This window comes from Copadichromis virginalis, linkage group LG2 (assembly GCF_057382275.1).
Source record: "Copadichromis virginalis isolate Kocher_CV1m ecotype Utaka linkage group LG2, C_Virginalis_male_GT1.1, whole genome shotgun sequence".
NCBI lineage: Eukaryota > Metazoa > Chordata > Actinopteri > Cichliformes > Cichlidae > Copadichromis > Copadichromis virginalis.
This window is the reverse complement of record NC_140619.1, coordinates 22,239,723-22,255,561: the sequence shown is the minus strand read 5'-3', so window position 1 is coordinate 22,255,561 and position 15,839 is coordinate 22,239,723. Positions and strand designations below refer to the sequence as shown.

General features: G+C 40.7%; 1 protein-coding gene across 1 annotated transcript; it reads right to left on the bottom strand.

The window, feature by feature from the left end:
* Positions 1 to 5,281: 5,281 nt before the first annotated feature.
* On the bottom strand, positions 5,282 to 14,663 carry LOC146717255 (uncharacterized). The gene is made up of 6 exons (XM_085473650.1): positions 14,522 to 14,663; positions 12,129 to 12,608; positions 9,043 to 9,160; positions 8,595 to 8,700; positions 8,273 to 8,501; positions 5,282 to 6,723 (listed from the first exon to the last, which is right to left on the bottom strand). Exons 2-6 carry the CDS (start codon positions 12,307 to 12,309, stop codon positions 6,581 to 6,583), a joined length of 777 nt encoding a protein of 258 aa, XP_085329776.1. The 5' UTR covers positions 12,310 to 12,608; positions 14,522 to 14,663; the 3' UTR covers positions 5,282 to 6,580.
* Positions 14,664 to 15,839: the final 1,176 nt, after the last annotated feature.

The window sequence follows — 15,839 nt, the reverse complement described above, 5'->3', positions numbered from 1 at the left end:
CAAGCCGAGTAATATGCCAGTAGGGGCATAAAGCCTGGGGTCAGGAATTTTTCATAGCGAGTCACCCAAACCCCGGAGCAGGATATTAATGACTAACCTTGTGTTGTGGATGAATCATCTCAAATGTTCTCTTGCCTGAAGTTTGGTTAGTTTTCGGTGTTATCTTCTTGCCATATGATTGCATTTGTCTCTGGCCATTGGGGACTCTCACATTAACTTCTATTCTGGGTAAAAAAGTTAACCCTCATCCTAGTGAAGATGGAGTGTCTAATGTGTTTATATTATGCTGACCATCACCACACCAATATATAGCAGTTAGCCCAGTTAGCCCAGCTTCACTAACTCTACAAACATAGCTGGGCTTTAGTTTTCCGTCTTTTTGTGCAAAGCAATAGCAGAAAAGTACATCTTAGTCCTTCGGTCCCGATCCTTCAGTTATATCACCTTCAAATGAAAACTAGCGAGCTAACGTCCTGCTTTCCTCTAGCTTTGTTAAACATCTTTCACGGAGGCCTGGATGTTAAACTTTAACATCTGAGAGAAACAGTCATGATGATCATTTTATTGGTGATTTATTTGGACCGTTTCTCAGTGTTTGATTGATTTTAACCGAGGAAGAGTTCTGACGCAGAAACGGATGATAACATTAGACTTAGGAAGCGGATACTGTCTTGCTAGCACCCAGTGAAACTTCACAGCATGAAGGTGCTGTGGCTACCTCCAAATGTAATCAGGTATTTTTTAAAATGGGGATTTTTCCAAGGTCGTTTTGAAAAATATCTCTGTCCAGATCAAAATGCTAAAAACAAACTCAAGTGCTGTCAAGAACAGCCAAAGCAGGTGGCAATGTAACCTCGCGAAGACATGCTGATCAATGAAAAGCACAGAAACAATAACAGAGCAGTCTAGTGTCAAAAAAGGAAATCAAACCACATACCTTCGGTTTTAAAATTTACGTTTTCCTTGTCCATATGTAAACGCAGTAATGAAGTTTAATGCATTTACATGTTTTAAAATATTCACCCTGCCAGGAGTCTTTCAGAAACTCAGTTTTCAGTGATCCAAACGCTGCTTACATGTGTACGAAAGACCCAAGTAAATCGTTATTTACGTAAATAATCGTGTACATGCGGACGTAGCCTTTAAAACTAAACAAAAAAACTCAGGGGACTCAGAGGATCACATGAGTATAACCTATCCAACGGTTGTTTTAGTCTGGATCAAAGTGTTGGACCCATAGAAAGTATAACGAAGAGATGTAGTGACCGTGCTGTCACCCTCTGGGTTCTGAAGAACTGTTTTAAAGCCTTGAGACCGAATGTTTCTGCCGTTGCCATTTTGGTGTAAAAAATCCAAATGTGACAAATGGGTATGGGTCTAACTGTGAACCCACTTGATCATTGGCCAGCAATGTGTCGGTTAATCCTCTATTTTGAAACACGGTATGACCAAGGTTTACAAAGTGTTTACAGAGTCAAAAAGGTGTTTCCCGTTGACTTCCATTTTTGTAAGTCCTCTAGTTAGAGTACAAGCTGTGTCCAAATTCATAGGCTGCATCCTCTCGAGGACCCGGCCTTCATGGCTGCATCCAAATTGATTTACTCACGAACAATTAAAACAATAAAAAGTCAAACAATAATATTTTTAAGTTATCTAAGTGATTTATATATTATGTTTAATCTGAGTAGTGAAAGACTGCGGGGGGTTTGAAAACGATGTGCCGGGAGTTTGCTGTTCTTGCCGGCTCTAGCGAGACGGATGTCTCCGAAAACGTCAGAGCACTTTTGAAAATATGTGATGTCTTGATAAACCAAGCAGATATTTGAAGTTAACACAGCTACATTCTTGCCTGAAAACACCTTAAAAGTTTATTTTGTGACCCAGAAACAGTAATAAGAGTAATATTAAAACTAAGCAATTCCAGTTTCCAACAACGGCGGCAAAAAACACTAAAAATATTTATTGGATTTAAAAATGTTTAATCTTACACATTTCAGGTGTATCCTACCTTTTGCCCAGTGGCAGCTTTAAATTCCAGCCCCACCCACATATCCTAAGTCGGATACACAGATAACAAATTTAATGGATGTAGTTTTCAACATTTGTATAGTTTCAAATAATTACATGAGAAGCACAATCTGATATCCACATGTTAGAGTTCCTGCTACATCATCATAACAGTGTTGGTGCAGGATCAACATTGCAACTGACCAATCATGTTGTCAGAGTATTCACTTAGCATTAGCCAAGAAGTTAGCAAATGCTATAAAAAACTATCACAACCAAACTAGCACGAGTAATCTAAATTAGGCTAACAGCAAATCTAAATTGCTAAAACATTTATTATGTTGCATAAATTAATAAAGAATAAAAGAAAGATTTATACAAACAAAAGTTTTTTTCGCTCCACATTCCCAAGCAATGACATCACAGCAATCCAATTGGTCAGTAGCATTGTTGATCCTGGACCAACATGATAATGATGATGCAGGACCAACAACAACATGGGGTTACATGACAGACTAGCTTTTTACCAGAGAAGCCTCGTTACAAACACATCATGTCTAAAAGACGTGGCTATAAGTTAGGGCTTATGATAGATAATGTTTTTAAGCTGAGAGTCGAGCTGATCATGGTTAAATGAAAACAAGTTTTTTACGCTGTGTAACTTAGCTTACTTAGTTTTACTGTTATTTTGCAGTGCGAATTCTTCAAAGTTAGCAAACTGAATAAAAAGCCTTAATTCATGAAACTTAGAACTAGTCAAATAACCAGAATTGTTACACGTTAAGTAACAATTATCTTCAGGCTATAAATGAGACTACCATTGCATTCTTGTGGAATGACAGCCTAAGGTGTTGTCTGTCACAGATTCTTTTTTATTGTCTTTCCCCACAATGACCTGATTCACAGAAACGATTAGGAGATAGCTTTTCCAAAAGACAGCCAGATAATATATGTTGTTTACTGTCACACGGTCGACACATGACATGCTACATGTGTCCTAATTTCACCTTTCGAGGTGGATAGAAAATAATTAGGAGCAGCAGCACTCTCTATACGCAGCACACGAGTGTATACAAACATTCCAAGAAGAGCTTTCTCAAGGAACAAAGGTGAACAGGCTCCCACAATGCTTTACTGGGACACCCAACACTGTCCTACTATATATAGCGGCGCTTTTCACGCTGTGTGCATGACTGCTCGTGTAGAGTCACATGGTTCAAGATATATGGCCGGACAGACGCTCACACGCTCTTCACTCAGACACACACACACACAGAGGGTGAGGGTGTGGAAGTGGTGAAGGAATGCGAGAAGGTTTACTGAGTTGACTGTGACGTTGTGCTTCCCGTGACCAGACTCTCATTTTCTCTGTCTCCCCTAGCGTCTCGCCCTCCGTCTCAGTCTGAACCACATGCTAATCAGCTTTCTGTTCTCTCCGTTTGATCTCTGATGGGCTGTTTTCTGATAGAGCCCAATGAATAGATAATCATTGTGTAAGTGACCACTATCTACAGCTTCTCTGTGTCATCTGCAGCTGTCCCCCCTACCCCTACACACACAAACACACACACCAACACTGTGAACACACACAACTTTGTTAGAAGCAAGAAAACTCTTTTAGTTTGTTCTTTTACACAACAGGCATAAACCCATGTAGGACATATACAGTACAAATACAAACAGAAGGTAAAAAACAAAGTGTCAGCTGGTGAAGACTTTTAGGAATTAATTAGTGACCAAGTAAAAGGAACATGTGACTAAATGGTTAGGTAGTAACTACAGCTCAAACAGTGCAAACCTTAAAAATAAAGTACTGCTGTCTCTGCCACGGGTGTGATTTTGTTCTTTTCTCTGGCTTCTTCCTCCTAATGTCCCGTAAAGCTGCAGTAGAGCCTATAAATATTTGTCCAGGGAGATGCTTTTCACTGTTTTAGATATGTACTCCAGCGCAGTGGAAAAGAAATGAAGCAATGGCCATGAGGTTAAAGTGCTGAGTCAAAGCAGTGGAGGGTGTTCACATCCAATTTGCCTGACCAACATAGAAACATAAGTTATTTTTACACACAGTCCCTCTAATTTGATGACCGTGCAGTTCTGTGAGCTTAAACATAGCAGTGTTTTAGCGCTAAAATGTGGATTTCCCCCCCTGCCAAGTCCATCACCTGATTATGCCCTCTTGACTGACCTCATCTGATGCTAAGTATAGAAATGTTAACATCTTTGGGTCCAAATAGCCAATACAAGTAAAAAAAAAAGAAAAAAAAAGTGCACTTATGTGGCTTCCACAGCTGTCGGCGATCCTGAGCATGTGGCCATGTTGAAGTCATGAAGATATGGATTTGTTTTATTTTAACCACAAAACGTTGGTCAGGTCAACAGATGTCAAATGTGGCTAAACGCTCCCTCAAAAAAAACAAGCTAATGTTTGTTTAGTGGGTTGTTTCTTGCTATTTTTATTGTTATTTTTTGCCAATCACCAAATAAAAGGTAAATAAAATATCACAACTTTTAGTTTTTGGCTAAATTCATCAAATTTCTTTTGCCCTACTAAAGTCTGTGAGGAGCAGTGCTCTGAGCTGGATGCTAACATTAGCATGCTAACTTGCTTATGTCAATGACGCTAATGTTTAGATATTAGCTTTCCTCATCATAATGCTGTAACTGAAATCACTTATTGTACACTATATATTCAACATGTGCACTCTTGTTCAGCATGTTTTTGACTGAATTTCAGTATTATGTTTATCTGTAACATGCTACGGGCCAATTCCTGAGAGCATATGTGCATTTCTAACAGAACCTGACGTCGTTTCAGATTAGCCAACTACAGATACACAATGAAAAAGTATAGTATACCTGGCAAAGAGAAATTGAAATGCTTAGATTTAAGTGTTATTGAAGTTAACTTTCAACTACTTTGGTCATTGTATCATCACTAATATATTGTTTTGTGGAATATTTATGTCTATGTAATGTCCTTCCTGTGTGCTGCACAATTAGCGTATAAATGGGTTATTTTATTATAATTATGAGATATTATTTTATTTTGGTCTACTAAACTGTACATTGTTGTGTAATTTTAGAGGCAGCCTGATAAATTATTGCACAGTAAAAGTTGAAGGAACGTTACTCGTTAGCATTCTGTGGGGAATAGAGATACTTAAAGCAGCAGTCCTCAACCTTTTTTGCACCGCGGACTTGTTTATGTCCGGCAATATTTTCATGGACCAGCCTTTAAGGTGTTGTGGATAAATACAACAACATAAAACCAGTATTGGACAAAAAAAGAAGATTTATTCATAACACATGGGAAAAGACCCAGGAGAGTTAACGATAAAACCGATAAAAAAATAACAATAAAAACCGACAGAAAGCCTGAAAACCATGAGTTTCACACCCAAGTCTCATATCTCACGGCCCAGAACCAAGCGAGCCACAGACTGGAGCCATGTGGCCTGGGTGTTGGGGACCGCTGACTTAAAGGACCTAAGTTTACTAAAAGTCTTATGGTCAACTTCAGAGAAAAAAATAGAAAAGACAGAATTCACCATGTAATGAAGCCAAGTGTTTCTATCAAATATCGTTCACTTTCATTATACTCCTGACACAGGATTGGTAGATCAACTCAGAGACCTGATGCTGCATGCTAGAGCTTGCAGCTTTGTCAAAAAGAGCCACAGTTTAGTCCCTTTGAATCTGATAGGTACAGTTTCTTTTCAAGTCGAGTGTGCTGGAGTGGCCATTACTCCATTGGTAACATTTGCTCTGACAGAAAAAAAGGCACTGTAGGCTGCCACATATTCCAAATATTATCATATACATCTGGATAAATTGTTCTTGAGCAAGACACCAAACCTGAAAGGCCTCCTGAGCAGGTCCGTGTCTGTCAGTGAATGTCAGGGACAGTAGAAAGTACACTGAGTATACTGACCCTGTTAATAATTTTACATGAATTTGGTTGTTTTCTTTTAAACCCAAAACTCTTACGCCAGCTAAAACGCTGAAGGAGAATTTTGCCAACAAGCAATCAACACAGTTAAAAACATTATAGTAATACGGTACATGGACTACATTTAACATAGCTCCCACCTTTGGATCAGTGAAGAAAAAAATGCGGATGATTTATCAGTTTTTCCTGCTTATGACATGTCAGTAATAAAACCACAGTGTTTTTCACCTGCAGTCAATAGTCTGTGTCTGGACACCACGCTCTGTGTCGACCTGTCAATCACAGACGCCGTGTGAGCGTATCTGTGCTCGAATTTCAACTCAACATCAAAGCTGCTTAGTTTTATCATTCAGGTTGACTTCAGTCCAAAAGCTTTCAAGTCTTTCTCTCACTTCACCCCCAGATGTTTCTCTTTCTGTAGCTCGGACCTTGAAATAAGGTCTAATAAAGTGGACTTTTGTTCACTGCTCGGGTTCAAGTCAGAATCCTTTTCTTTCAGTACGTGCAGCCTCAGCCTGAGCTGCTGCTGTACAACAGAGTGCTCATTACACTCAATAGAGTAGGCTCTTCGGGGTCATGTGTAGCAGAGATACACGTGGAGTCTTAATGGGTCGGTGGTGCGCTTCACTTCTGCAGATGAGCAGGTTTGGCTGGTATGGGTGGTTTCTTGGAGGCAGTTGATGTGTTGTGATGATTATCTGCGAATTTCTTCCTGAGCTGCTCCACGCGACCTCTGCCCTCTGGCTTCTCTTTGTAGCACGCGGTTTCTAAGAAAAGAAGCACAGGATGCAATCAATGACATGTTCTGGGATACAGCTGAGGTGTAGGGTTGCCAACTCCCTGAAAAATAAATAAGGGACACCTCGTGGCCAGGGTTGTCTTCACCCTTCCCAGTGTGGTGAATTTTCTAGCTCCTTTTTTTGTGTGTGAAATTATTTTTTTAACCATTTGACTTGAAGTTGATTTAAGTAGATGTGTATTCTTTGTGATATAAACACATGTGAAACAAATGATCATTTAGCCATTTATTTTTAGCTCAAAATGACAACATTAACACATAAAACAGGTCTCCTTCTTAAACAGAAGCCTGTCATGCTTAACTTTTGAGAATATAAGTAAACCTTTCTTTAAAAGAACTCTGTCCTGCTTAACTTAAAATAACAGAAAACAATAGAAAGAAAAATATTCTTGTAACAGTGCACATTTAGTGCATTTAGTACAATTGGCTTCAGTTGAGGTATTATTTCAGCTTTTCTAATGCTAATCAGCTGCTCCTGTTTGTAAACCCGCTTGTTCCCATGATTACGCATCTTAACTCATCATCATTATTCATCTATGTATTACTTTTATGTATTAGTCATCTATTTGTTGTAATCATCTATCCTTGCAGTCGTTTATTACACAAAATAAATTATATTATCACACTTCTGGCCACATAGCGCTGATATTCACTGCACATGCCCATATTAACTTTTTCCAGCCAGGTGTTTTCCTTTTCCCATTCTTCCCTTTCTCTGAGGGGAACAAACATTGCTGCTCTAACGCTGGGCTTACACTGTGCGGTTTTAGGCCCATTTTGAGCCGATTTTTGAGTGATCGGACCGATTTTGGCCTTCATCGTGCGTCGTGTAGTATACGTGGGGTAACGAGAAGTGATTAACACCTCACGACCAGCTCCCGATCATCAATCGCTCGTGAGGTTCTCACCACAGCCGCTCACACTGCTCGCGCGCAAACACGTAAACGTTGGTGTAAAAGACGGAGCAGCACGGCTGTGCAGCGTGTGATCTGGACACAAGCGATGGAGGCACAACTTGTAGAACTTTGGAAAGCTCATCCGAGCCTTTTCGATGTGGCATCACAAAATTATCACGACCACAACAACCGTGAAAATAGTTGGATTTACTCTGCTGCTCAATCACAGCTGCCTGATGAGTGTTTTTCATTAGCAATTTAGCAAAGTTGATGGTGGTGTGTGTGTCTGTGTGAGTGAAAGACAGAGAGGGAGAGAGCGCGACAGATTTTCTGTTATAACCTTCATGTTATGGAGGCACAGTGTGAGCACTCAGGTCGCATCAGAGCATCGGGTGGTATAGTGTGAGACCCTGCATCGTGACCTACCAACTTCTAACCCCTGCGAGTCAATCGTGCAGTTTGAGCAGGAGCTGAATAACGTGACTGAAAAAATCGCACAGTGTCTGCCCAGCTTTAGGTGTACTGTACTGTGAACTTATAAGCAGTTAGAGTTGGTGATTATCGTACACTTTTAACACTAGCATACATAGATCCTTCCTCTATCCTCTCCTCCCTTCTCACCTCTGTCCTGGGGGCCAGTCTTCTCTGTGTCCGCCAGCGGGGCTCTGAGCGGCTGGTTGCCATGACTACTAAAATGGGGCTTGTAGAGCGGAGTCCAGTCGCTGAGGTTGTCAGAGCCGCTGCCTGATTCGCTGTCGCTGTCCTCGGCCGTGTCCTTCGGGTCGTCATCAGCGCTGCACGAGTCCATGTCTTCCTCGGATGACTGGTCATTCGGTGAAGCCGTGTCATCCTGCGCGTAAGACCGAAACGACTCAATGTTATAAACTCTAACACACACGCAGGTCGTCGCACTTTCAAACACATTTCAAACATGGGAACTTACATGTGTGATGGGTAGCTGGATGTCTTCTTTAAGGTTAAGCTGCTGGTCCTCACTCCCTGGAAGCAAGTCCACTCTCTGGATGGCATTCATGTTATCAGACTGAAATCTGAAAGACAAAGACATCCGTTTTAGTCCCTCCGATAACAGCCTTTAAATGAATCCACCAGTCAGCCATGTCACTAGTAACTTCTATAATCATGTTGGTGCAAGGAACTGTCCGGCTGACTGAAAGTATTTAGTTCACTGTTGATCTACGCAAACATAATTGAGAATCTATATGTTATGTGCTACGTTAAAAACACGATGCAGAGCAACATTAATTCAGATCTATTGAAAATAGGTTATTGTTCTTTACTGTGATAAGATAAGAGCTTATCATCCTTTGGATTTCTTTGAGTCGACTTGTCAAAGATATTTTTTTGGGGAAAAACACACTATGTGTTTCTACCTGTTGTTCATGAGGTTCTGGAGGAGTCTGGAGGATCTCAGTTCGTCCACCTCACCGATTATACTGACGCTCACGTCACCATCCCGCCCAAGGAGCCACCTCACGTGTTTACTGGAAGCTGGAGAGAAAATAAAAGAGGAAAACAAAATGTATATGAAGCATACAACATAAAATATATCCTTATTACACTCGGAGAGAAATGCTCAGCAGCATTTAGAATGAAGTCGTCTAACAAACTGTTATTGTGGCTATCAGCCAGAAGGTGGTGCTGTCCTATAAGTGTTGGTGTTGGGAAGCCTCACTCCCGGAACAGACTTACCCTCTAACACTTTGCTTGTTGCTGATTTGTCCTTAGTACATTTTTAACCCAGTTTGTGTTTTCTGTGTCCGTTTTCCCCCTGGAATTATTTAATTGTCTCCTACAGCAAAACTACCTTCTCACCTTCAGTAAGAGTTTACTTAAATGTCCCCTTTAAGTTTCACTTTAAGACCATGTTGTAATGCTAAAACCTTTATTTAAGTGTCTAATGTTACAATAATCATGAATTCACTCACAGTTATGAATCAATAAATTTTATAATGTTGCGTTCACATCCTGGAAACTGGGTGTTTTCAGCCATTGCCTCATTATGACGTTATATTCAAAAATAAACCCCCATCCTGACGGCTGCTGATTGTTTTTCCATGACAGTAGAGTACCTGATAAAGACCAAACACCTGCCGTGATGTCACAGATTGGGGCGTGGCTTTAAAATTCAAATTGTCAGTGTTGAAATTCCCCCAGCGGGACCAGTGAACATTTACAGGTTTCCAGCTAATAATGGCAGCTACTTATTTTTAGACAATTGGCTTGTGTGCTACGCATGCAGTGACATAGCACATAATGGTACCTGTGATGTCAGAAAAAAAACAAAAACACACCTTCAGTATTCACATTTATAGCCACCTCGCTGAGTGTCGATCACCTGCCATGACTTTACAGACCTGCGGTGCCTGTCTTTATTACCACCACACCCGCAAATTAACCAGAAATGCAGCACATAATAGAAATCTTCACACATAGGTGCAGGTTTAATCATGCATTTGTATTTAAAGACCTGTTTGCACACCACATGTAAAGGCTTGTTTTTTCCCATCCACAGAACAGTGAACAAAGACAGAAAGATGGCAGAAGGATTGTATGGAGTGCAATGTGCAAACGGCACACACTCCGTCACCTCTCAGGTGACATGGCAGAGATTGGGTGGACAAAGATGGGAACTTAATATGTGCTTTAAAGCATGGTGACGCCCCAGAACCACAGGACCTCCTCGATCTTATTCAGCTTTCAGCCAACAGAATGATTCAGCTGGCTGTGAGAGATCTGTCCATCAAACCCACACATGCTCACACACACACATCCATTGTCCAGGTGAACCGGCTGAGGCGGCAGGGTCTCAGTGAGTTAGAATAACACCTTAATTAGAGGAAGGCTGGATGAAATGAGTAAGAGAGAACAACAGGGATGGTCAAACTGGATTTCTTTGGGCGTAATCTGAACACATTAGTCAGATTGGTAACCAGAGAAGGTTTTGTACAAAACTCGTGCTTCACTGCTCACGTGTACTGAGAATTTAGAAGTTTTCAAGTAGGTGTAAATGAACTCTGGTGCCCCATTTTCTAAAATCTGTATTTTCGGAGCCCCCCAAAGGAGTTGGCAGCAAGCAACAAACTAAATTAAACATGATGAGCATGAAGTGATTTGCAGTGAACGATATTTACAGGAAAAACATGGTGTTTTCTCTTAACGTGTTATGGTTATACTGCCCAGGGCTTTATTAAATATTTAAAGCAATCTAAAATGAAAACTTAATAAAAAATAATTTTCAATTTGGGATGAGCGGGTTGTCAAAGTCCTTCTTCTTTGCAAGCTACATATTCATTGTATAAGACAAAGTAATGAGTTACAGCACTATTATAAGAAAAATAACAATAAACAGCTAAATGAAGCTAGTGCCAGCAGCTTGCTAGGTTAGCTTAGTATACAGACAAGAAAATGTGAGAAACGCTAACTGTTGCTGCTGTTGTTAGCCAACCATGATAAAGCTGGGACAGAAACTTTGTGAAGCTGCAACTTATGTATTTTTTTCATTGTATTTCTTTATTTGCACTTTATATTTGTGCATCTTAAATTAGCAAGATAAACATTGTTAAGGACAGTTACAAAAAAAGAGAGGAAAAGCTAAGCTAGCTCTTTCACCTATTTCTAGTCTTACTATTACTATCTATATAATATTCACCTTTACAATAAATGTATCCATATAAATTTATTGTAAAATAAATTTCAAGATTCAGGCCTGTCAGCTAGCTGAGAGCTAGCTAGTTTTTATTTTGTTTTCAATTCAGTTTTTGCTTTAAGCTAGCTTTGAGCTTAGCTTTTATTTGTTAAACATGTTTCATTTTAGTTTTATTTTATTAATTTTAATTTTTGCTTTTGTATTCTGTGGCATACAAAAGAAGTTATATTAGCAAGAAGTTATACAAGTGTATAATAAATAGGCTAACCAAAACACAGATTACAACCTTTACTTTAAGAAAATAGTTGACTTAAATAGCAAACAAAGCCTTGAATGCTCGCTGTACTGACAAATGTAAACAAGACTAGAAATAATACAGGTCCTGTATCGTAACATATTTCAGTTAGCCTGATAAATAAACCATAATGTTTCCACAACGTTTCATTTTCTGGGTTTTTATTTTTCAATCAATTACACCTTTTTACAGGTAGCTTTAGTCTTTAGTGAACCAGCAGCTTTTCTCTCTCATTTACCTAAATGATTTCCGCCTACTTAACCTGTCGAAAGAGTTGTGACACCTGCTGTTCCTGTAAAGAAATCTGGTGATATCAGACCGGACGGTATTAACCTCATGTCTAATGATGTTATGTAAAAATGGGAGCCAGGTTTACCAGAAACCTCGGTCCTTCCTCTTCCAAACAATGTTGTTTCATGAGTGTTTAAGGCTGTTCCCTTACTGGAATTTATACAAGTGTGACCTGTATGGTAAGCTGAACAAGTTTACCCACTACAGAATAACCAGTGCTGTACCTTTCTTTGACTTGGTGTTCCTGTTGTGTCCTCTTTCCCTCTCCTCCTTCTCCTCGCGCTCTTTCCAGCGGCGTACCTGCTCCTCTCTCATCTTGAGGAAGAGGATCCTCTTCTGCTCCTCACTGAGGGCCTCTAGAACCTCAGGTTCCACCCACATATCTTGAAGGATTTGAGCCAGCATCCTGCCTCTTTTCCCGGGCACCACACACGACTGTCAGCCCCTCTGTCTCTCGGTCCACTGGGTCGTGTTTCAGCAGTGGGGTGTGATTGCTTCTTTTCCCGCTGTGCTCAGAGTCAGGTTGCCCTTTTCTTTGAAGGATATGGGATCAGGTACAGTCCTGGCAGTTGGAGGTCAGTTCGGTGTTGTTTGTCAAGTGCTGTTTCTCTGGACTGCAGCAGGAGTGTGCAGGCTCTTTCTGGAGGCGGAGGTGCAGGGTAGAGTGTCCGGATCAACTGGGCAGTAAATGCTTCTGTTGTGGGCTTTAAAGAGAGAGTGAGAGAGAGAGATTAAACCTACTTTATTGTTTTGTTCCCTTTCACTCAATGCAGCTCTGGCTGGCAGAACACAATAGGCCCTAAGCAAATAAGTAACAATGCCAAGTGTAATGTGTGTGTGTGTGTGTGAGTGTTGCAGTGAGAATGCTGCTGTGTTTCCAAACACTGATGGGCAAATAGGGGCAGGTTCAGTATGTCACACTCACACACACAGACATAGACAGGGTGGGGTGCTAATGACTCTATGCTATCTGTGAGTAACAGACCCAGGGATAAAGAGTTGAATATCACACACACACACACACACACACACACACACACACACACACACACACACACACACACACACACACACACAGTCTCGTTTTTTCAGAACCTTATCAACATGCATGTCAACACAGTTAGTTATAAATTAATCAGGAAGCCCTGAGAGTCTAAATCCCAGAAAACAACCTTGTGCAGTTTTTAAAATATGTGGGCTAATGTTTTGCTGAGTGAGAGCCAATAGGATTTGTGTGGCTGATAACAGCTGACCAATGAGCGCTTGAGAGCGATCCAGTGTTATGGTCACTGATAAAAGTTTCCTTTGAGGTTAGGTGTGGCCACATGTGCTTCACAGGGGGGCCCATTTAGTGATTCTAAATCCTAGTGGTGTTCAGTAGTGCAAATTTTAGTACTGATCCGATACAGGGCAAGAGGTGCAGATATCAGCACGCATACTGATACTAAAAAACCTGCAAAAGCAGCTCATGTAGGCTAGAGCAGTGTGTCCAGTGTGTCATGATTTATGACATGAATCATGGGCGGTTTGCAAATTCTGAACACATTTTAATGACCCTAAATCACTGTGATTTATACCGTCCACAATAATTAGTTCAGTGAGCTTCATACTGTACTTAGAGGACAGAAACAAAGTATCGATCCTATCAGCCAAGTATTGATTCATTTCCAATACCAGAGTTAGCATCATTACTATCGATATTTGGATTGATCTGCCCACTTCTGCTAAATCCTGAACAAGAGCGGAATAATTCAGCTTAAATGAAGCAGTGAAACCAGGATATTCTGCACCTGTACATTTTTGTTAGCCTGGGAACTCAAAACAGTAGAAAACAGTCAATTTGGTCTGGCCCTGCTACCCACAGGTCACCAAATCGCACTAAAACGAGCAGCTTAGTTTTGGTGTCAGTTGTAGAACTAGTGTCCCTTCGTTCAATATCTGTCAGTAGTTTTTTTCCCTTGCTGTGATGTCTTTGTGATCCATGTTCTTTCCTATGTGAACGCCTACACTCTGTACATTGAATGGGGGCTGCTAAAGCCCTTTCAGATTGTGATTGGGAGCAATGCAAATAAACCCAACCTGACTCGAAGACTTCATAGCAAACATTCAGCTCTGTGGCAAATTGCTTCAGCTCTCTATTCATGAACAGCGTTACACCTGCACCACAGCTCCCACAATCAACTGTGTGAATTTGGGAAAAGAGAAGCATTCAGACTGAGACGTGAGTGCGTCCAGATTTCTCAAAGACAATAACAGCCCTTGCAGACTCTTTAGAGAAATAATATCACAGAAAGGGACAAAATTAGCAAACTCGCGGCTCTGTTATTCTTCTGTAAAGGTAAAGCATTGGGCTCTGGCTCTGCGCCAGCATGCAAATAAGCCTCTCTGCCGCTACACATACACCGAGAAGAAAGAAAGAAAAGCAGAAAGGCATGTGCACGGCATACTGAGAGAAAAGTTTGAAAGGTCTCTCAGTGTGAGAAAACACTGGCCATTTCACAGCGGCGGGGCAGAGTGTGAGAGATAAATGAACTTAGACGGGCCGGAGAATAGCAATCAAGCAAGAAAAGCAGGCAGAGAATGAAAGAGGAGTGCAGAGGAGGGAAAGTGGACTTACTCAGCAGCTGCCAGCTCGTAGCATCTCCCAGCTCCGGTCTGACTTTCAGTGCCTGTGTGAGTGAGCGCTATGATGAGCGTGTGACGCGACAGGCCGTCACAGAGCGCCTTTGTGTGTGTGTGTGGGATCAGATCAGTCGTCAGCAGTGCTGGTATGCAGGCATTTGTACTTGAATAGAAGTGGGACGGACTGACATAAGTGCATTCGTCTTTTCTTCTCCCCTCCTCCTCTTTCCACTACCTCTTATCTCCTGTTTAGATTACTACAATAACACAAAAAGGTAAACTAACAGCAGCTGGGTCACAGTATTAAAGTAAGCAGATTTACACATGCAGTGTACCTGCTGCCGTTAATGACTTCATAGCCTGAAATTTCTAATCTGCTCCGCTGATGAGATTTAGTTGTGTTCAAGGACATGAGGAGTTTAATTTCCCCTGACAGGCTCTGAATTTTACCCATCAAGGGAAAAGAGGGCAATTCTCTCTGATTCTTTTCTTTTTTTTGTCTTTCCTACATGTACTGTTTAAATCTCATCTGGCTGAGAGTGCCTGCATAGCTGCATTTACCTCCCCACTTTCCTCCCTCTTCTTCCTTAAGGAAGTCCTGCTGGCTTTGTACGAAACAATTAATCACAACACCGCATGCACAGAAAGGAAACTGGGGTTTTTTTTCCACAGGGGTTTTCCGTCAACAGGTTGTTGACACCATTATTATACAGGTAGTCATTGTGTTTGCTCTTACTCTGCCCAGAGGCATAAGATCAGCTTGATAGCACAAATGTCATTCACATTCCTATTAGCAAACAAAGCTATTTACAACTTCCAGTGTATAAGTGATGCATCAATGATGAGGCTGTTGCGTGATTTTCAGGGTTATGTGACTCACAATGAGGCTTCTGAGATTAAAAAAAAGAGGGGGAATTGCTGCTCCTGTGATTTTGTTTACAAGGTCCTTGATTTGAGAGATGATTACGTACACTGCTGTAAAGTACGTTAAGAACAGGCCTTTATTAAATGGGTCAGTAATACATTTACATTTTTATGACAGTTTTTTTTTACGTAAAATGTTATAATATTGTCATAGATTTATTCCAAAATCAATGTTTATTCCTTTATTGTTTATTTAACACAACTTATTTAACATGGTTTATCATTTATTTGTTGAACCTTTAATACAAATTTTACCCAAGTTTCTGCACAACCACTTAAATGCTTGTTTGGTGTATTTTACATTAGTTTCACCACAGTTACTGCCACGTTAAGGTTTATTTAAACGAAACTTGCAAAGCCACTTATTTGGAAGGTCTGACTCATTCAAA